The sequence below is a fragment of the Stenella coeruleoalba genome, assembly GCF_951394435.1.
Source record: "Stenella coeruleoalba genome assembly, chromosome: 9".
Classification (NCBI taxonomy): domain Eukaryota; kingdom Metazoa; phylum Chordata; class Mammalia; order Artiodactyla; family Delphinidae; genus Stenella; species Stenella coeruleoalba.
In genome coordinates this window covers 98208022-98230356 of record NC_137155.1, presented here as the reverse complement: position 1 = coordinate 98230356, position 22335 = coordinate 98208022, and the positions used below count along the sequence as shown (strand labels likewise).

General features: G+C 41.1%; 1 protein-coding gene across 4 annotated transcripts in view; it reads left to right on the top strand.

Moving 5' to 3' along the window:
- The first annotated feature begins 842 nt into the window (after positions 1 to 842).
- The window catches only part of ZNF786 (zinc finger protein 786), a 32107-nt gene continuing 10614 nt past the window's right edge, over positions 843 to 22335 (top strand). For 2 of the 4 annotated variants that reach the window (XR_013829854.1, XM_079932026.1), the window contains exons 1-3: positions 8445 to 8590; positions 17402 to 17528; positions 21658 to 21810. Coding sequence is in view for 3 of the 4 variants with exons in the window: in XM_079932026.1 (XP_079788152.1) it covers positions 8573 to 8590; positions 17402 to 17528; positions 21658 to 21810 (298 nt within the window). In the remaining variant the exon portion in view is untranslated. Of the gene's footprint in view, positions 976 to 8444; positions 8591 to 17401; positions 17529 to 21657; positions 21811 to 22335 lie in introns of those variants that run through there. The other 2 variants (XM_079932028.1, XM_079932027.1) reach the window with 2 other exon arrangements.

Sequence of the window (22335 nt, the reverse complement as noted above, 5' to 3'; positions counted from 1 at the left end):
ACCCAGCCCTCAAAGCTCGCGCGCCACCGCCGCGTCCACGCCAGGCAGACGGCGTTTCCCTGCGAGCGGTGCGGGAGGACCTTCCCGCGGCGCTCGGGGCTCACGCGGCACCTCCAGGTCCACACTGAGGAGAAGCCCTTCTCCTGCGCCCAGTGCGGCCGGGGCTTCCACCGCCGCGCGCATCTCGCCGAGCATCGGTGACTCCACGGCGGGGCCGAGCCCTATCCGGTGCCCCGAGTGCAGCCGGAGCTTCTCCTTGAAGGCCTCCCTGAATCTGCACCGGCGGCAGCACGCGGGCGAGCAGCCCTTCCCGTGCGGCGAGTGCGGCAAGGCCTACGCTCAGCCGTCCCAGGTCGCCGAGCACGCGAGGGTCCACAGCGGGGAGAAGCCCTTCCGGTGCCCCGAGTGCGACAGGGGCTTCCGGCTCAGAGGGAACCTGAAGAGCCACCTGCTCCAGCACAGCGGCCAGAAGCCCTTCTCCTGTGCGACGTGTGGCCGAAGCTTCGCTCAGCCGTACAGGCTCACGGAGCACGTACGCGTCCACAGCGGCGAGAAGCCCTTCCGGTGCCCCGAGTGCGGCAAGAGCTTCCTCCAGAAGAGAAGTCTGGAGACCCATCTGCACCGTCACCGCGGGGAGAGGCCTTTTTCTTGTGCTGAGTGTGGAAGGGGCTTCACCTACCTGGGGGCGCTTAACACCCACATTGCCATGCACGCCAGGGAGCAGCCCTTCAGTCTCGAGGTCACTCCACTCAGAAAGCAGTGACAGCTCTGCGGTGGGGCCATTGGCTCTGTTGGCGCTGGCTGAGGCAGGACGAAAAATTCAGCCAACATGCTTCAGCCACACTGGCCAGCACGGAGCAGGCGGCCGTGAGGGCTCCTTGACGAAGGTTCCAGATAATCCAGGCACAGCGTCTAGAGACTGGAGGAAAGCAAGCTTTTTGTGGAAGGCGCTGGTCATCCTGATGTGAGAGTCAGGTTAGAGCTCCTCCTTTAGCCTTTTCCCCCTCTTTTTTGTAATAAAGTTTCTTGTGACAGCAGTTCCTTACATTATGGGTGTTTTAGTCTGCTGGGGCTGCCACAGGAAAATGCCACAGACTGGGTGGCTTGAACCACAGAAATTTATTTTCTTACAGTTCTAGAGGCTGGAAGTCCAAGATCAAGGTGCCAGCAAGGTTGGTGTCTGGTGAGGGCCTGTTTTCCTGGCTTGCAGATGTCACTTTCCCCCTGTGTCCTCACGTGGCTTTTTTCTGGGTAGGGGTGGTAAAGGAAGAAGGTAGTTCTTCCTTTAATACGGACACCAGTCCTATTGGATTAGTACCCCAACCCTGTGACCTCATTTAACCGTAATGAATTAATTTTGGAGAACCTGATGGTATAGCCCTAGACCTGAACAAAGTGAATGAGGAGGCAGAGACTAGGAATGATGTGCTGGTGGAGCCTCCTCTAAATGGAGAGAAATGCCAAGAATGGGGAAGAAGCATGCCCCCCACCAAATCCAACAGCCAGCTGTTCCTGTCCATTCGCCTGTCTGGCTCTCCTGAGCCACACCTTGTGCAGCAATTTTCTCTTGTTCTCTGTGAGGTGATGATGACTTTTAAATCTATAAATCCATGTTCATATTTCCAGATTCCTCCTGATTGTTTCTGACTTCCACAGACATCTCAAACACAGAATGCCCAGAATAAGACTCCTGATCAGTACGAGCCCTCACTCTACCTCTTTTCTTTACATTCCCGTTTTTCTCACCTCAAAATTATAACTAATCTCCAGAGCTGTAAACTTGATAATGATCCTAGATTTTCCTACACCCAGTCTACTAAATTTCTCTCAAATAAAAGCCCTTCTCTATCTCTGCTGACACCATATAAGCTCACTTTTTTTTTTTTTTTTTTTTTTGCCGTATGCAGGCCTCTCACTGTTGTGACCTCTCCCATTGTGGAGCACAGGCTCCGGACACGCAGGCTCAGCGGCCATGGCTCACAGGCCCAGCCGCTCCGCGGCACGTGGGATCCTCCCGGACCGGGGCACGAACCCGCGTCCCCTGCATCGGCAGGCGGACTCTCAACCACTGCGCCACCAGGGAAGCCCTAAGCTTACTTTTGAAAAACTTTTTTTTTCTTGCGGTACGCGGGCCTCTCACTGTTGTGGCCTCTCCCGTTGTGGAGCACAGGCTCCGGACGCGCAGGCTCAGCGGCCATGGCTCACGGGCCCAGCCACTCCGTGGCATGTGGGATCTTCCCGGACCGGGGCACGAACCCGTGTCCCCTGCATCGGCAGGCGGACTCTCAACCACTGCGCCACTAGGGAAGCCTGAAAAACTTTTTTTTTCAAGTGTTTTTCCTAACAGATTTCCCTGCCTCTGGCTTTTTCTAGTAATACATTATCACTCTTGTGACAAATTGGTTTTTCTAAAATGCAACTCTAATGTTATTCTCAAAAGATATTTTTAAGAAGTTTCCAATTTTGTTATAAGTGAAAACTCATTTCTCCAAAGAAGACATGAGGATGGCACATGAAAAGATGCTCAACATTGCTAATCATTAGAGAAATGCACATCAAAACTACAATGAGGTACCACCTCACACCAGTCAGAATGGCCATGATTAAAAAGTCTGCGAATAAATGCTGGAGAGGGTGTGGAGAAAAAGAAACCCACCTACACTGTTGGTGGGAATGTAAATTGGTGTAGCCACTACGGAGAACGGTATGGAAGTTCTTTAAAGAACTAAAAAGAGTTATGTGATCCAGCGATCCCACTCCTGGGCATATATCCAGAAAGATCTCATTTGAAAAGATACATGCACTCCAGTTTTATAGCAGCACTACTTACAATAGCCAAGACATGGAAGCCACCTAAGTGTACATCGACAGATGAATGGATAAAGAAGATGTGGTATATATACACAATGGACTATTACTCAGCCATAAAAAAGAATGAAGTAATGTCATTTGCAGCAACATTGATGGACCTAGAGATTATCATATGAAGTAAGTCAGACAGAGAAAGACAACATATGTTATTGCTTACATGTGGAATCTAAAAAATGATACAAATGAACTTATTTAAAAAACAGAAATAGACTCACAGACATAGAAAACAAATTTAAAAAACAGAAATAGACTCACGGACATAGAAAACAAACTTATGCTTACCAAAGCGGGAGGATAAATTAGGAGTTTGGGATTAAAATATAAAATAGATAGCCAACAAGGACCTACTGTATAGCACAGGGAAGTACGCTAAGTATGTTGTAATAATCTATAATGGAAAAGAATATTATGTATTTATATTCAGATATATATATCTGAATCACTTTGCTGTACATGTGAAACTAACACAACATTGTAAATCAACTGTATTTCAATAAAATTTTTTAAAAATTAAAAATAAATTAGGGACTTCCGGTGGTTGGGACTCTGCGCTTCCACTGCAGGGGCGGGACATGGGTTCCATCCCTGTTCGGGGAACTTGGATCCCGCGTGCCTCGCAGTGCAGCCAAAAAATAAATAAAAATTTAAAAATAAATGCAAACTCATTAACATGACATAAAAGAACCTCTGAGCTGAACTGGACCTGCCTTTTCAGCCTAATCTTGTTACCTATTCAGTATGAATTTCACTCATACCAGATGACTTTCATCTTTCCCCAATGCATCATATTCTCATGACTGCTTCCTCTGGAATGCCTTTTCTGTCTCTTCTGAACTCCTTCATATCCACCATTCACTCTCAACACCAGGAACATTTTGGGCACGTGCTCATCTCTTCATAGCATCCTCTAAATACCTCTCTCTAATAGCACTCCCCACATTCAACTGAAACCTTCCCTGCTTCCCCTGCCATGCCCCCTGGTGGGCATGGATTTGATCTTGGTTTTACATTTTCTCCATCCAAACCAAGACATTCTCTGGCTTAATGCGTGGATCTGTGATATACCCAACAACACCGTGGTGGAGAAGCACTGAACCGCTGACAGTACTTGATTGTGGATTTGAGGATCCCAGGAGAGGCCACTGCAAAACAGCTGGACAGGAATAGTGAACTGCACACATCTCACACCTACATGAACTGAGTCCCACAAGATATCCATCCTCTGGGTGATTGGACATTTAAATTATCTTCCTGTTTTTACTTTTAAAACGGTGCTGCTTTAGAGATTCTAGGATATGGCTCTTTGATATGCAAAAATAGCTCTGAGATAAGAATTGCTGGATAATAGGGTATGTGCATTTTCATAAACAGATATTGCATTTGCCTGACTAACAATAAGATGGAACATTGTCATGTGTTTAGCACCTATTCGGTTTTTTTTTTTCCTTTCTGTGAATTCATAATTTTGCACATTTTCCTCTAGGGCAGTCTATGATTTTTAGCAGTTATTTATGTTTATTTAGATGCTATTCCGTGTTGTAAATATTTTTTCCCAATCTGTGACCTAGTTTTGGTTACTCTATCATGTCTTTTGATCTCAAGTTTTAAATCTTGTTTTTAAATTGAAGTACAGTTCATTTACAATATTATATTAGTTTCAGGTGTACAGCATAGTGATTCAATATTTTTATAGGTTATACTCCATTTAAAGTTATTACAAGTTAATGGCTATATTTCCCTGTCCTGTACAATATATGCTTGTTGCTTATTTATTTTATACATAGTAGTTTGTACCTCTTAATCCCTTTCCCTTATCGTGCCCCTCCCCTCTCCCCTCTTCACACTGGTAACCACTAGTTTGTTCCCTATATCTGTGAGTCCTTTTCTGTTTTGTTATATCATTCATTTATTTTACTTTTTAGATTCCACATATGAGTGATAATATAGAGAGTATTCGTCTTTCTCTGTCTGACTTATGTCACTAAGCATAATACCCGCTAGGTCCATCCGCACTGCTGCAAATGGCAGATTTTCATTCTTTTTTATTGCTGAGTAACATTACAGTGTGTGTGGGGGGTGTGTGGGTGTGTGGGTGTGTATCACTTCTTCTTTATCCATTTTTCTGTTGATGGACACTTACACTGCTTCCGTATCTTGGCTATTGTAAATAGTGCTGCTGTGAACATTGGGGTTCATGTATCTTCTCCAATTAGTGTTTTCATTTTCTTCTGATATATACCCAATAGTGGAACTGCTGGATTATATGGTAGTTCTATTTTTAGTTTTTTTGAGGAATCTCCATACTGTTTTCCACAGTGGCTGCACCGATTTCCATTCCTACCAACAGCGTAAAAGGTTTTTTCTTTTTTCCACATCCTCACCAACATTTGCTATTTGTAGACTTTTGGATGATAGCCATTCTGACAGGTGTGAGGTGATATCTCATTGTGGTTTTGATTTGCCTATCTCATAATTAGCGATGTTGAGCATCTCCAGATCTTCTGTCCATTGATGTAAGTGGGGTGTTAAAATCCCTTACTATTATTGTATTACTGTCAGTTTCTCCCTCTATGTCTGTTAATATTTGCTTTATATATTTAGGTGCTCCTGTATTGGGTGCATATATGTTAACAAGTGTCATATCCTCTTCTTGTATTGATCCCTTTATCATCATATAATACCCTTCTTTGTCTTTTGTTACAGACTTGGTTTGAAAGTATATTTTTTCTGATATTGGTATTGCTACCCCTGCTTTCTTGTCATTTCCATTTGCTTGAAATATCTTTTTCCATCTCCTCACTTTCAGTCTGTGTGTTTCTTTAGCTTTGAGGTTAGTCTCTTGTAAGCAGCATATAGATGGGTCTTGTTATTTTTGTCCAATCAGCTACCCGATGTCTTTTGATTGGAGCATTTAGTCCATTGACATTTAAAGTAATTATTGATAAGTATGTACTTATTGCCATTTGTTACTTGTTTTACAGTTGCTTTTGTAGTTCTCTGTTCTTCCGTTCTCCGTTTAGTTTCTTCCCTTGTGGTTTGATGATTTTCTTTAGTGGTATGCTTGTGTCCCATTCTCTCTCCTTTTTTGTGTAACTATTGTAGGTTTTCGATTTGTGGTTACACAGGAGCCATATACGTTTACCTATAATAATATCTATTTGTTTTAACCAGGTAGTCATTTAAGTTCAAACACATTCTAAAAGATCTCCACTTTTCCTTGCCTCCCCCACATCTTGTGTTTTTGATGTCATCTTCTACTACTTCATGTTTATCCCTTTACTGATTATTGTAGTTATAGTCAATTTTACAATTTTTTGTCTTTTAATCTTCATACTAGCTTAAGTGGTTGATCCTCAGCCTATACCATATATTTGTCTTTACTGGTGGGATTTTTCCTTTCCTCTAGATTATTGCTTCTTGTTATAGACTCTTCTTTTCCACTTAAAGAGGACCCTTTAACATTTCTTTTAGGGTAGGTTTAGTGCTGATGAACTCAGTTTTTGCTTGTCTGAGAAGTTCTTTAACTTTCTTTCAATTCTAAAGGATAATCTTGCTGGGTAGAGTATGCTAGGTTGCAGGGTTTTCCCTTTCAGCAAAGTTTTAAATTTTAATTTAATTTAATGTATTGGTCTATCCTTTGCACTTTGTACTTTTTGTATCTTAAGACTGTGTGTATAAAAATATTCAAGCAATATTATTTATGGCCACAAAATTTTTAAACTGCCGCTAAATACTTCACACTACCCTACCTGTTATGGGCTTAATTGTGTTTCCAAAAATTGTTTAAAAAAATTTATTTATTTGACTGCACCAGGTCTTAGTTGCAGCACACGGGATCTTTGCTTCAGCATGTGGAATCTTTTAGTTGTGGTATGAGGAATCTTTCTGGTTGTGGCACTTGGGATCTAGTTCCTTGACCAGGAATCAAGCCTGAGGCCCCCTGCATTGGGAGCGCAGTCTTAGCCACTGGACCACCAGGGAAGTCCCCCAAAATTCATTTGTTGAAGTCCTGACCCCCCAGTACCTCAGAATGTGACTATATTTAGAGATAGGGCCTTTAAAAAGGTAATAAAGGTAAAACAAGGTGTTATGGGTCCGCCCTAATCCAATGTGACAGGTGTCCTTATAAGAGGAGATTGGGACCGAGAACACCCAGACTGAGGGACAACCATGGGAGGACACAGGGAGAAGCGCAGCCATCTGCAAGCCGAGGAGAGAGTCCTCAGAGGAAACAAACACTGCTGACACCTTGATCTTGGAATTCTGGCCTCCAGAACTGTGAGAAAATTAATTTCTGTTGTTTAACCCACGGTTAAACAGTCCATGGTACTTTGGTATGGCAGCCCTAGCAGATTAATACACTACCTTAAATTGCAGCCATTCAAAAGTATAATTATGAGATTATGAGAAATATGGAAAACCTTGGTATGGTAAGTGAAAGATAAAAAGACAAAAAATTATGTGTGTCTCAGAACCATATAAAAAGAACATGTCTGTGGACAGAGACTGGAAGTCTATATGAAGCAAAATCGAGCATTTACATTAGAATACCAGAATTATGGAGAACTTTCACTTCTTTTAAAATTTGCTTTATTGTTGCTAAATTGTATATATACAGTATTGTTCCTTAAGAAAACCTTTAAGTTAGGGATAGCAATTACATATATCTAAGCAGTTCAACCATACTGGCTGCTTAAGAGTGAAAGGCAGAGTAAATTTAAGATCCATTTCAGGGCTTCCCTGGTGGCGCAGTGGTTAAGAGTCCGCCTGCCGATGCAGGGGACACGGTTCTGTGCCCCGGTCCGGGAGGATCCGACGTGCCGCGGAGCGGCTGGGCCCGTGAGCCATGGCCGCTGAGCCTGCGCGTCCGGAGCCTGTGCTCCGCAACGGGAGAGGCCACAACAGTGAGAGGCACGCGTACCGCAAAAAAAAAAAAAGATCCATTTCATATTTAGGTTATAGACCATTTCTTGAATTTTATAGACTGTGAGTCATGTTCCTAATGTAAGTCCATGGGGCCAGCGATGTCATGACTCTGCCTGACTTCCTGAGGATGAATACCCAGCCTCCTCACCCTTGGCAGGACCATTCTGAGGGATGATCTACACCCTCTGAGTCCCCAGCAGAATGGACTCCCAGTTGCCGACGGGGAGACCTGCTCGTTAATGCTTAATGCCCCTTGATTTCTCACCTCCCTGACTTGGTTCCTGAGATCACCTCACAGATGACCCCTTGAACCTAATCCTTGACTGGGGTTGGCTTTGGGGAGGAATCAAACCCCTGTACTCCCTCTCATTGTTTCTATCTCAGTTAATAGCGAGTATACTATCCATCCATTTGCAGTTGACGCTGCATTTCCCCCTCTTTCCGTCTGCATCTCCGTCTCCCTCCTCTGGGTCCCCCAAGAGAGTGCGAGGATCGGTCACCCCCGGACGGCTGCGGCTGGCGACTGACACCGGTCTGCACGGCGCGGGCTGCCACTGCAGACAGCGCTCGCTCCTCCAGGCCGCAGGGGGCCGCTGTGGGGCAGAGCGGCCGCGAGTCCCAGCGTGCACCGCGCCTGCGCTGGGCCTGCAGGTCGGCGAGGAGCGGCGGGGTGGGAGGCCGCAGTTGCCGCTGCCGCACGGAAGGTGCCGCGGGCAGCCGGGACGCCTGGCTTGGCTGTAACCCGGTCTGGGGCCAGGTGGGACCGCGAGGGCCCATGGCCGAGCCGGCTCCGGTAAGAGGGGCTCCCCGCGCGGACGCCCGGCTCGGGGATCTGGGCGGGTCCTCGGGTTCCGGCTCGGCGGGCCGGCATCCTGGGGTCCTCCCGGGGAGGAGGCGGACGGGTGGGGCGGGGTCTGAGGGTCGCGCTTAGCGCCTCCTGTGAGGTCTGGACCCTGAACTGAGCCGGTGAACGCCGCCCCTTGGGCTCGTCCGTGTCCAAAGCCCTAAACAAAGCCGATCGTGGAACTGGCGGAGTCTGGGCCGGGGGCGCCTGTGCGTGAGACGGGCGGATGAGAGAGAGGATCGAAGTTGGTCTGGGGCCGGCAATGCGTGTTAACTAGTTCAGCCAGTTTTACATTATAGTTACTGAATTTAGAACAAGTGTTTGAAAAGATTTAAGATTCTGAATGGTTGAAATGATGCTTGGCAGGGACTTAAATGGCAGAATTTAACGCTAACGTGTTGAAGTTTGTGTTGAGTGTAAGAAGGAAGGAGGACACGTTGGAAGGAAGAAGATATAAAAACCTAAGTAGGGTACACACTATTTGATTATTTAGTGTTTTGTTGAAATTGAAGTTTTATGTTTTTCTCTATAAGCTTACATAATGAGCATTTTTTCAGATTACTAAATGAATTCATGAGATCATTACTTTTAAGATACCGTTAACAATCTCAACAAAAACCATAATTCCTAGGACTAAATATATAAAAGATATGTAACACCTTTTTTTTTTTTTTTTTTTGCGGTACGCGGGCCTCTCACTGTTGTGGCCTCTCCCGTTGCGGAGCACAGGCTCCGGACGCGCAGGCTCAGCGGCCATAGCTCACGGGCCCAGCCGCTCCGCGGCATGTGGGATCTTCCCGGACCGGGGCACGAACCCGTGTCCCCTGCATCGTCAGGCGGACTCTCAACCACTGCGCCACCAGGGAAGCCCCTGTAACACCTTTATAGCAAAAATTATTAATAACAGCCATACCCTGGGGATATTTTGGGTTTGGTTTCAGACTGCTGCAATAAAGCAAGTATCACAGTAAAGGAAGTCACGATTTTTTTGGTTTCTCATGCATATAAAAGTTATGTTTATACTGTACTGTAGTGTGTTAAGTGTGCAGTAGCATTAAGTCTTAAAAAACAATGTACAAACCTTAATTAAAAATACTCTGGCTAAAATTGCTAATCATTGTCTGAGCCTGGAGCAAGTTGTAATCTTTCTGCTTGGTGGAGGGTCTTGGCTCCTTGTTGATGGTTGCTGACTGATCAGCGTGATGGTTACTGAAGGTTGGCATGTGGCAATTTCTTAAAATAAGACAACAGTGCAGTTTGCTGCATCAGTTGACTCTTCAGGAGTCATTTCTCTGTAGCATGCAATGCTGTTTAATAGCATTTTACCCACAGTAGCACTTCTTTCAAATTTGGAGTCAGTCCTCTTGAGCCCTGCCACTGCTTTATCAACCAAGTTTATGTAATATTCTAAATCCTTTGTTGTCATTTCAACAATCTAAATGGCATCAGCAGGAGTAGATTCCATCTGGATAAACCACTGTCTTTGCTCATCCATAAGAAGCAACTCCTCATCTGTTAAAGTTTTATCATGGGGTTAACAGCAATTCAGTCACACCCTCAAGGCTCCACTTCGAATTCTAGTTCTCTTGCTGTTTCCACCACATCTGCAGTTACTTCCTCCACTGAAGTCTTGAACCCCTCAAAGTCATCCATGAACGTTGGAATCAACTTCCAAACTCCTGTTAACATTGATATTTCAGCTTCTTCCCATGAATCATGAATGTTCTTCGTGGCATCTAGAAGGATAAATCCTTTCCAATAGATTTGCAATTTACTTTGCCCAGATCCATCAGAGGAATCACTATGTATAGCAACTATAGTCTTATGAAAGGTATTTCTTAAATAATAAGACTTAAAAGTCGAAATTACTCCTTGATCCATAGGCTGCAAAATGGATATTGTGTTAGCAGGCATGAAAACAACATTAATCTTATATATCTCCTTCAGAGCTCTTGGGTGACCAAGTGCATTGTCATTGAGCAGTAATATTTTGAAAGGAATCTTTTTTCCTGAGCAGTAGGTCTCAATAGTGGGCTTAAAATATTTGGTAAATCACGTTGTAAACAGCTGTGCTGTCACCCAGGCTTTGATGTTCCATTTCTAGAGCACAGGCAGAGTTGATTTAGCATAATTGTTAAGGGCCCTAGGATTTTTGGAATGGTAAATGAACAGGGGTTTCAACTTATAGTCCCCAGCTGCATTTAGCTCCCAACAGAGACTCAGCTTGTCCTTTGAAACTTTGAAGCCAGGCATTGATTTTCCTCTCTAGCTATGAAAGTCCTAGAAGATATCTTTCTCCAATATTAGGCTGTTTTGTCTATATTGAAAATCTGTTGTTTAGTATAGCCACCTTCATTAATTATCTTCGCTAGGTCTGGAGAACTTGCTGCAGCTTCTACACCATCACTTGCTGATGCACCTTGCACATTTATGTTTAGGGGATGGCTTCTTTCCTTCGGCCTCATAAACTGTGCTCTGCTGGCTTCACACTTTTCTTCTGCAGCTTCCTCACATGTCTCAGGCTTCATAGCATTGAAAAGAGTTAGGACCTTGCTCTGCATTAGGCTTTGGCTTAAGGTGATGTTGTGGCTGGTTTAATCTTCTCTCTAGACCACTAAAACTTGCTTTGTATCAGCAGTAAGGCTGTTTTACTTTCTTATCATTTGTGTGTTCACCGAGTAGCGCTTTAATTTCCTTCAAGGACTTTTCCTTTGCATTCACAACTTGGCTAACTGACACAAGAGGCCTCGCTTTTCAGCCTGTCTCAGCTTTCCATGTGCCTTCCTCACTAAGCTTAATCATTTCTAGCTTTTGATTTAAAGTGAGAGATGTGTGACTCTTCCTTTCACTTGAACACTTAATAATGTAGGGTTATTAAGCGGCCTAATTTCAGTATTGTTCTATCTCAGGGAATAAAGAGGCCCGAGGAGAGGGAGAGAGATGGGCCAGTCCGTGGGGCAGTCAGAACACACACATTTTTTTTAATAACTTTTTTTTGATAAATGTATTTATTTTTGGCTGTGTTGGGTCTTTGTTGCTGCGCGCGGGCTTTCTCTAGTTGCAGCGAGCAGGCTTTCTCAAGTTGCAGCGAGCAGGGGCTACTCTTGGTTGCAGTGTGCGGGCTTCTCATTAAGGTGGCTTCTCTTGTTGCGGAGCACGGGCTCTAGGTGCGTGGGCTTCAGTAGTTGCAGCACGCGGGCTCAGTAGTTGTGGCTCACGGGCTCTAGAGCACAGGCTCAGTAGTTGTGGCACACAGGCTTAGTTGCTCCACAGCATGTGGGATCTTCCCGGACCAGGGCTTGAACCCATGTCCCCTGCATTGGCAGGTGGACTCTTAACCACTGTGCCACCAGGGAAGTCCCAAAACACATACATGGATTGATTAAGTTTGCCGTCTTATATGGGCACGGCTCATGGCACCCAAACACAATTAAAATGGTAACATCAGGGCTTCCCTGGTAGCGCAGTGGTTAAGAATCCGCATGCCAATGCAGGGGACATGGGTTTGAGCCCTGGTCTGGGAAGATACCACATGCCGTGGAGCAGCTAAGCCCGTGCGCCACAACTACTGATCCTGCGCTCTAGAGCCCGCGAGCCACAACCACTGAGCCCACATGCCGCAGCTACTGAAGCCCGCACACCTAGAGCCCGTGCTCCGCCACAAGAGAAGCCACGGCAATGAGAAGCCTGTGCACCGCAACGAAGAGTAGCCCCCGCTCGCCACAACTAGAGAAAGCCCGCGCACAGCAATGAAGACCCAACACAGTCAAAAAAAAAAAAAAAGGTGACATCAAAGATCACTGATCACAAATCACCATAACAAATACAATAATAATGAAAAAGTTTGAAATATTGTGAGAATTACTAAAGAGTGACACACAGACATGAAGTGAGCAAATGCTGTTGGAAAAATGGCACCAATGGGCTTGTTCGACACAGGGTTGCCACAGACCTTCAGTTTGTAACAAATGCAGTACCTGCATTTTTTACAAAGCACAAAGCACAGTAAGATGAGATATGCCTGTAAACAGGAGGTAAATCATGCCCATAAATGGGAAGACTAAATATAATAAAGATGATACTTTCCTTCCAAGTTAATATATAAATTTACTGCAACTTCATCAAAATGGCAGTAAGATTTTTGTAAATTATATAAACGGATTCTAAATTTCGTTTGGAAAAATAAAGGTCAAAATATGATGCCGAAAAGAAGAATAACGGGGACTTGCCCTAGCAGATAATAAAATTTACAGTAAATCCATAGAATTAATACAGTACTGTTTTGTGCAGGGGTAGACACATGGAGCAGAAGAAACCCAAAGAGGACCCCAGAGCAGAGTACTGAGTTGAATAGTGTCTCCCCCAATACATGTACTTCCCCGAACCTCAGATTGTGACCTAAATAGGAGTAGGGTTGCTGCAGATGAAATTCGTTATGATGAGATCATACTGGAGTAGGACAGGTTCTTAATCCATCATGAGTGGTGTCTTTATAAGAAGAGGAGCAGAGTCACAGAGACCCAGACACACAAAGGGAGAAGGCCCTGTGACAGTGGAGGCAGAGATGGAACTATGCAGCTGCAAGCTGAGAAATGCCACATATCAACAACCACCACCAGAAGCAAAGGGAAAGGCATGGAACAGATTCTCCCCTAAAGGCTTCAGAGAGAGCATAGCTCTGCTGACACTTTGATTTCAGATTTCTAACTACCAGAACTATGAGAGAATAAATATTTAATGTTTTAAGCCGCCAAGTTTGTGGTACTTTGTGACAGCAGCCCTAGGAATCTAATTCGGAGAACTTCAGAAGTGGTGTTGGGACAACTGACTTTTCCATTTGGAAAAAAACATTAAGGTAGATCATTGCTGTATACCATAAAAAAATTACGTTCCAGATAAATTAAAAATCTAAACATGAAAAGTAAAACTTCAGTCTTTTGGAAGGAAATGTAGGATATCTTCATAATCTTAGCGTAGAAGAAAATTTCTTAAACCACAAAGGGCAAAATGAACTAAGAAAAGATTGATATATTGCATTACAATTGAAAATTTATATACAATATAAATATAAGACAGCTTAAGTAAAAATAAAAGCTAAGAGATACACTAGGAGAAAGTATTTGTAAACTAATGTAGTCAACAGTTAATACACAAATTATATAAAGAAATCTTAGAAATGAAAGGACAAATAACCCAGTAAAAATACAAGCAAAGGATATGAACAGGCAGTTCATAGAACTAAAAGCAAATGGTCAATGGATAAAAGCATGAATTAAAAATTGTGACATTCAGACAATGGAACACTATACAAAATTAAAATAAATCAGTTCTATGTATATCAAGATGGACAGATCTCAAAATGTTGCATGAAAAATGCAAGTTGCAGTATAATAAAGCATTTGTGTATAAAAGACAAAGCAATACTATATATTATTTATAGATACATATGTATATTAAAAACATGAGCTGAAAACGTACCACATGCATCAACATGGTTGTGTCTCAGAAGGGAGGTGAATAGGACCGAGTGTAAGAATAAGATTGAAGTGGGGACTGAGGGGGCTTTGAGTTTTATCTGTCAAATTCAATTTCTTGAGAAGGAAATCTGAAGAAAAAATGTTAAATTTGTTAAATCAGTGGTAAATACTCAGATGCTTGTTATAATGTACTCTGTAATTTTTTGGATCTTTCACACTTCTGAAGATTAAAGAAATAAACAGTGAAGGCTTTTTGAGCATTTTTGGAAAACATTTTAAAAGTAATGAGTTCTGCCATCATACATCATATGCATTTCTAAAAATCACAGTGCAATGCAAAATCATGCAGTAAAAACCACAGAGCTTATGGGAGAAATGGGGTTAGGTACACAACACTCAAAAAGTTTGTCAGTGACAAGTTAAAAAGAAAAGATAGAAACAATAAAAACAGCACAGTTTTATGCATGTTAAATGATTAAGAAATAATTACCTTAAAAACAATCTGAAATTTGCCTGTGGAAGTGGGTGTAAGAAGGGATGGAGCTTTTGAGTTATTGTGAAGTAGTGGAAGGGACATTATCTGAAATTAGATGGAAAGTTGTAACACCAGGTGTGAATAGGTAGGGCTCACCACAGGGTAATCTGAGGCAGCTGGTGCTTGAAGGGTATGCATGTGTGTGCTTTGTATATTCCTATTCAGTTCAGTTCTCATAGTAGCAACCAGAACTCTAAAATCCCTAGGAATGAATCTGTCAAGAATTATATAAGATCTATATGAAGAAAACAATAAATTTTACTAAAGAAAATAAAAAAATCTAGATAAATATATGTTTCTGGATGGGAAGATCCCATAATTTAGAGACCCACTTCTCTCAAAATTAATTCATATACTTAGTATATTCCTATCAGAATCCCAATAGAATTTATATAAATTTGACAAAATATTTCTCCTGTTTATTTAGAAGAGAAAATAGACAAGGAAGGTCAAGACAGTTTCCTTTAAAAAAATGATCAAGGTGGTGGTAGATGGCCATATCCTCTTAAATAGCAAATCATTTGATAAAACTATAAGAATTAAACAGTCCAGTATTGGAGCAAGAATAGACAAAACCACCAGTGGAACAAAAATATAACCAAGTATAAATGGAAAACTAGTTTATGAAAAAGCAATCCCAACACAATGGTAAAAGAATCATCAGTAAGTTTTGTGACAATTTAATATCTCTTTGGAAAAAGAATTATGTGCCTTATTGTTATAATATACCAGAATATCTTTTATAATTTTAGAATAGGGAAAATCTTCCAAATCAAGGTACTAAACCCTGAAGCCACAAAAGAGGTTCTAGTAAGTACAACAGTATGAGATAAAAGCAGTGCACGTACTTTGAAAAGAGATGGGGAAATTATCTGAGAACTATGATTGGTTCCACCAAAACCTTAATACTATTAGAATTGATAAACAAATATGGTATATTAATCGGATATAAAATAAGTTTACAAAAATCAGTTTTTTAAAAATACTAGTAGTAATGATTTGAAGTGGCAGAGGTGGTCCCATTTATAATTGTTGGGAAAACTACACAATACCAGAAATAAAGTTCATAAAAAAGATTCAGAACATTTATGAAGAAAATCATTAAGTTTATTAAAGGATAGGAAGCAAGATCAAATGAGTGGTAGAACATGTTCCTAGGTGAGCTCAATCTTTCCTAAATACACATATAAATTTAATTAAAATTGAATCCCAATGTACTTTTTTTTTAAACTGGACAAAATTATTTTAGAATTTGTAAGGAAGAATGAATGTTTCAGAAATTAACAGCAGTAGCTTGACAAAGAATGGGTGTGGGGGGGCACTTATAACATTGCATAGGTACTGTAATCAGATATGTATAGATACTATAACAATATATAGATTCACATACATGTGAAAATCTAATATATGCAAAGGTGAAGGTCAGGATTTCAGTCTAAGGAGAAAGAGTGGTGCATTTATTAGTGTTCTGTGATTGGCTGTCCATATGTACATAAATAAAGATACCAATATCATCTGTAGAATTAAGCTGCAAATCTAATTGTGAAAAAAATTCAGTAGAATATTTGTGTAATTTTTTGATTGTGACAAATACAAAAAATGAAAGTAAAAGCTGGAAACAATATGGAAAAGACTCAGGTTTTAACTAAATAAAAGGGTCAAAATTTTCTCTTTGGCAGAAGAGAAAGTCAAAATACAAATGATAAACTAGAAGAAAATGTTTGTTAACTAGTCAAAGGATTATTAATCCTAATGTAAGAAAGTTAATTCAAATTATAGGAGCCCACTAAAACGTTGAGCAAAGGATGTGAACAGGCATGCACAAAGATAAGTGGAACCCCCCCTCCCCGCCAAATATGAAAATGTTGCTAAGCCTCACAAATGAATACAAATTAAAATAATGAAGTACAGGGGACTTCCCTGGTGGTCCAGTGATTAAGACTCCGCGTTCCCAATGCAGGGGGCACAGGTTCAATCCCTGGTGGGGGAACTAAGATCCCGCATGGCTCACAGAGAAGCCTAAAAATAAATAAATAAATAAAACAATAAAATAGAATATTTTACCTATCATGTTGGCCAATAAACAAACAAACAAATAAGGTTTCAGAACATCCTGTGCTGGCAAAGGTGTAAAGAAATGTCTCTTCTTATTAGCAAGGGTAAAAGTGCTGGATTCTTTTTGGAAGGCAATCTAGTGGTATCTCGTAAACTGAAGATGTTTCTATCCTTTGATTTAGTAGTCCTCCTTTTTATTTAGCCTTTTCCTGCAGAAGTAAAACCACTAATATATAAGGAAGCATATCAGAGTATTGTTGGTAATTTATAAAGGAAATGGAAACAATATATGTGTCATCAGTGGAGTATGTGTACCCATGGAATATAATGCAATTAACAAAAAACCGATTTTGCCTATGTAAATTGACCTGGAAAGATGACATGTTAAGTGAAAGAAGTTACACAGTGATTTGTTCCCATTTTTGTTTAAAAAAAGAAGAAGAAGAAAAATGAAAGAGGTCCATGCTATACATATGCCTATGTAGTTGGAACAGGCATAGAGAAACAAGTGGAAGGGGGTGGTCATGGTCACCAACAGAACCACATGATGGGAGTCAGGGAAGGAGCAGTTCCCAAGGAAGAAGCTGCCTAACGGACAAAAACACTGTCCACTGCGAAACTCTTAAATTGATGAAAAGGAACTGGAGTTTTGAAGCCATTATGACTGCATGTGTATTATGCCTATAATTTCAGTTACCTCTGACTTTTGAGGATGTGGCCGTTTATTTCTCCGAGCAAGAATGGCGGGATCTAGAGCCATGGCAGAAGGAGCTTTACAAGCAAGTAATGAGAACCAATTATGAGATTCTTGTTTCTCTAGGTAAGAAGCGTTTAACTGTGGCTGAGGCATGGAACTGGGTCCTGTTAGGGGTTTCAGTCACTCCATACTCCTGTTTGTCAGGTAGCCAGATTTCTCAGAAATTAACTCAGAAAGGCATTTTTATGCAGAGTCTTTTGTTAATATCTGTAAGCATTGCTAATCCTTACTCAAGGGTAGATGTTGCTACATGAGAATATTTGTGACAGCATGTAATGTAAGGTGGTCAGAGATGACTAAATATATGTCAGGCTTTTAATCACGATATACTTCCAGGTTGCCATGATTTTTCAACATGGATACATACCTTGCCTATATCCATAAAGTACCCTGTATATCTTTAACCTAGGATGTTCCTACCTGTCAACTTTTACAGTGGTGTCCATATACCTCAAAAAAGCTAATGTTATTTTCCCCTGCAATGAGATTTTGGAAGGCTATACATAGGTGTTTACCCGCAGTTGTTTCTGCATGGTTACGGTAATGGTGTTCTTTTTAGTCTTTTTGCTTACTTAGTCTTTGTATTTTACTATTAAATATGGTTTTTAAAAAATCAGTCTGTTTGGAGAAGCATCAAAATGAATGATAAGTCTTTTGCCTCACCCCTCACTCAGTTAATTCCCCAAAAGCAACCATGTTAATCATTTCTGTTTTAGCTTTTACTGCAGTTTACTACAGTCTATCGTGCTTACACCTGTATTTCTTGGTTATTGAGTTTAACTCCTTACTGTGAAAAATGAGGGTTTCACGTACTTATACTATCCCTCTTCTATCTCCTTTTTCCCCCTTCTTCCGAAATTTTGATAGTTTTTTAAAAATTTTTTTAACTTTAAAAAAAAATTTTATTATCTATGTTACAAATATTTCTTTCCAATTTGTTCCATACACACACACACACACACACACACACACACACGTATATTTGTTGTTTTATCTTTTGGCCACACTGCGTGACTTGTGAGATCCCAGTTCCCCAACCAGGGATCAAACCCATGCCTCCTGCATTGGCAGTGTGGAGTCTTAACCACTGGACTGCCAGGGAAGCCCCTGATAGTTTTTTAATGCCTCTGTTGGCCACCTTTATAATTTAAATAATAAACTTCTAGATCATGTTTCATGAACTTTACATTATATCTCTTTATCTTTCAGTCTACGAAGGTAATTAGTTCTCCTATATTCCCTCCACTTCTCTTGCCAGCGTCTGACATAATTAAGATTTCCAGTTTCTATACAGTGTTTCTGAAACATTAATACAAGATATTACATTATTTTCATTGTTAGTGAAGAACCAATTAAAGTAATTGAATCAATAGAGAAAAGAAAAATAATCTTGTGACATGAACCCTGTGCCACCCAAAAAGAATGTTCCAAGCATCAAGATCAAATGGATGTGGACTTCTATGGTGGCGCAGTGGTTAAGATTCCGCCTGCCAGTGCAGGGGCCATGGGTTTGATCCCTGGTCTGGGAAGATCCCATATGTCGTGGAGCAACTAAGCCTGTGCTTCACAACTACTGAGCCTGCGCTCTAGAGCCCACGAGCCACAACTACTGAGCCCACGTGCCACAACTACTGAAGCCCATGCTCCTAGAGCCCGTGCTCCACAACAAGAGAAGCCACTGCAATGAGAAGCCCACACACCACAGTGAAGAGTAGTCCCTGCTCGACACAACTAGAGAAAGCCCACGCGCAGCAATGAAGAAACAACAAAAGATCAAATGGATGTGAAGTGGTGTATCAATGTGGGTTTGGTTTGCATTTCCTTAATGGTTAATCATGTTGAGCATCTTTTCATTTGTGTATCTTCTTTGAAGAAATGTCTATTCAAATACTTTGCCCATTTTTATAGTGGGCTATTTGTCTTTTGTTGTTGGGTTATAAGTGTTCTCTATTTGTTCTGAATACTGAACCCTTATCAGATATATGATTTGCAGATATTTTCTCCGTTTCTTGGGTTACCTGTTCCCTTTTTTTTTTTTTTTTTTTTTTGGTGGTACATGGGTCTCTCACTGCTGTGGCCTCTCCCGTTGCGGAGCACAGGCTCCGAACGCGCAGGTTCAGTGGCCACGGCTCATGGGCCCAGCCGCTCCGCGGCATGTGGGATCCTCCTGGACCAGGGCACGAACCCATGTCCCCTGCATCTGCAGGTGGACTCTCAACCACTGCGCCACCAGCGAAGCCCCCTGTTCCCTTTTTGACGGAGTCCTTTGAAGCACAAAAGTTTTAAGTTTTGATGAATTCCCATTTATTTTTTCTTTTGTTGCTTGAGCTTTTGGTGTCATATCTAAGAAGCCATTGCCTAATTCAGTGTCACAAAGATCCACTCCTATGTTTTCTTCTAAGAGTTTTATAGTTTTAGTGCGTATATTTAGGTCTTTGATCCTTTTTTTTCCTTCTCTGATCCGTTTTGAGTTAATTTTTTCACACTGTGTGATATAGGGATCCAGCCTCTTTTGCATATGGATATCCAGTTGTCCCTACACCATTTGTTGAAAAGACTATTCTTTCCCCCATTGAATTATCTTGGCACCGTTTTGGAAAACCAATTAACAGTAAATGTCAGAGTTTATTTCTGGATTCTCAAGTCTGTTTCATGGATCTATATATGTCTAGTCTTATGCCAGTACCACACTGTTTTAATTACCATTGCTTTAGGATCAGTTTGTCAATTTCTGCAAAAAAAAAAAAAAAAGGCAGATGGGGTTTGGGGAATATGGTCATCTTAACAGTACTGTCTTCCAATTCATGAACATGGGATATCATTTCATTTATTTAGTACTTTTTTTTTTAGGACTTTTAAAATTACTTTGAACAACATTTTATGATTTGTATTGTGTAAGTCTTATGTTTCTTTTATTAAATTTTTTCGTAAGTATTTTACTCTTTTTGATGTTCTTGTAAATGGACTTGCTTTCTTAATTTTTTTTTGAAAAATTGTTTTATTTTAAAAGATGCTGAGAGTTCAACCCAGATGAAGACTGAGAATAGGTGTATGGATTTATTTTTTTAATTAATTTTTATTGGAGTATAGTTGCTTTGCAATGTTGTGTTAGTTTCTGCTGTACAGCAAAGTGAATCAGTTATACGTATACATATATCCCCTCTTTTTTAGATTTCCTTCCCATTTAGGTCACCACAGAACACTGAGTAGAGTTCCCTGTGTTATACAGTAGGTTCTCATTAGTTATCTATTTTATATATAGTAGTGTATATATGTCAATCCAAATCTCCCAGTTCATCTCACCTCCCCTTCCCCCCTTGGTATCCACATGTTTGTTCTCTACAACTGTGTCTCTATTTCTGCTTTGCAAGTAAGTTCATCTGTACCTTTTTTCTAGATTCCACATATAAGCGATATTATATGATATTTGTTTTAGGTGTATGGATTTAAATAAAATACAGTGATTCCTTTTTTCATGAGAGCAGCCTTGGAATTCTTTTGGGGTTGAAGTCAGATTTCAGAGGGCTAATGTATATGTCACTCTGACATTTTATCCCTAAAATCCCTCAGCCTTGCCCAGCTTATCCTCTTTCTCTGATTTGGACCATCTACTAATCTCCCTTTAGCAATCCATGAAGCATACTTTTGGTTCTTTTAAATATATATATTACTGAAAGAAAGTTTTACTTGAAAATACACAGCGTAAACAGTTTTTACAGGGAAATGGGTATCTTGTAATATTTTAATTCGTTCATTTCATTCATTGCAACCCCCTTCTATTCTAGCAGAACTCAACTGTATTTTAGGTTGCGATTAGCACTGTCACTGGAAGTACTTCTCAGAATATTTTAGCTGAAGCTCCAGTTCTTATTTTCATATACCCCCTATTCCCAAAATATCTCCGGTTGTCTCAGGGGTTGTCCCACAATTCTCAAAGCACAATACTGGTGAGTTTTAAGAAACCTGTGACAAAATGCAGCATTGCTAGATATATTGGGACCAAGACAAAATCAAACACAGAGTCATCTAACACGCAGTTCTGCTTTTCTTTGTGTAAACCTATAATCTATTTTTTAAAATCTCTTCTCATACATTTTCCCAGGAGTAAATTTGAGAATTTAAAAACAGCTCATTGTGCTTTAAATTTAGTGCTCAAGGAAACCGAACTACCCTGTTTGACTTTTCTGTACAGATGATGGACTTCCCAAACCAGAACTAATATCCTGGCTTGAACAGGGGAGAGAACTCTTCAGGATCTGGGGAGAATCACAGAAATCAGGAAACATAATTTGCACCTCTGCTGATTTGCATTTGGATCCAGTTATTGAGGGACAGCTGTTTGTGGGTGAGTATTAAGAAATCAGGGCCCTGTCCTTAAGACACCCCATTCAGGTTTCTTAGCTCCAATTCTCTGACCTTGACTTCCTGTTTGACTGGACTGAGGCTTAACACCTGGTATATTCTAGAGAAAGGCAGTAAAGCATAGTTGTTAGGATTGTGGGTTCTGGATCCTGAGTCTGGATCTTGCCTTTTCCAGGTGACCTTGGGCAAGTTATTCAACCTCATAGTATTTCAGTTTCCTGACCTATAAAGTGAAGATAATAAAAGTACCTACATTATAGGATTAAATGGGTTAATGTATGTAAACTGTCACAATGATACCTGGCAGCACAGTAAGAGTTCAGCAGATATGAGGTATTCTTAGTAGTGGGGGGAGGAATAGAGACTCCTCTTTTGTTTCTTGTCATGATGGGAGAGTCTGAGATTTTTGGATTCTTAAGGGTCAGTATTAAAGTATGGAAAGAGAAAGTCAAATGGGAGCATCATTCCAAGAAATGTCAGTAGTTTATTTAATTTTTAGCTGCTGCTT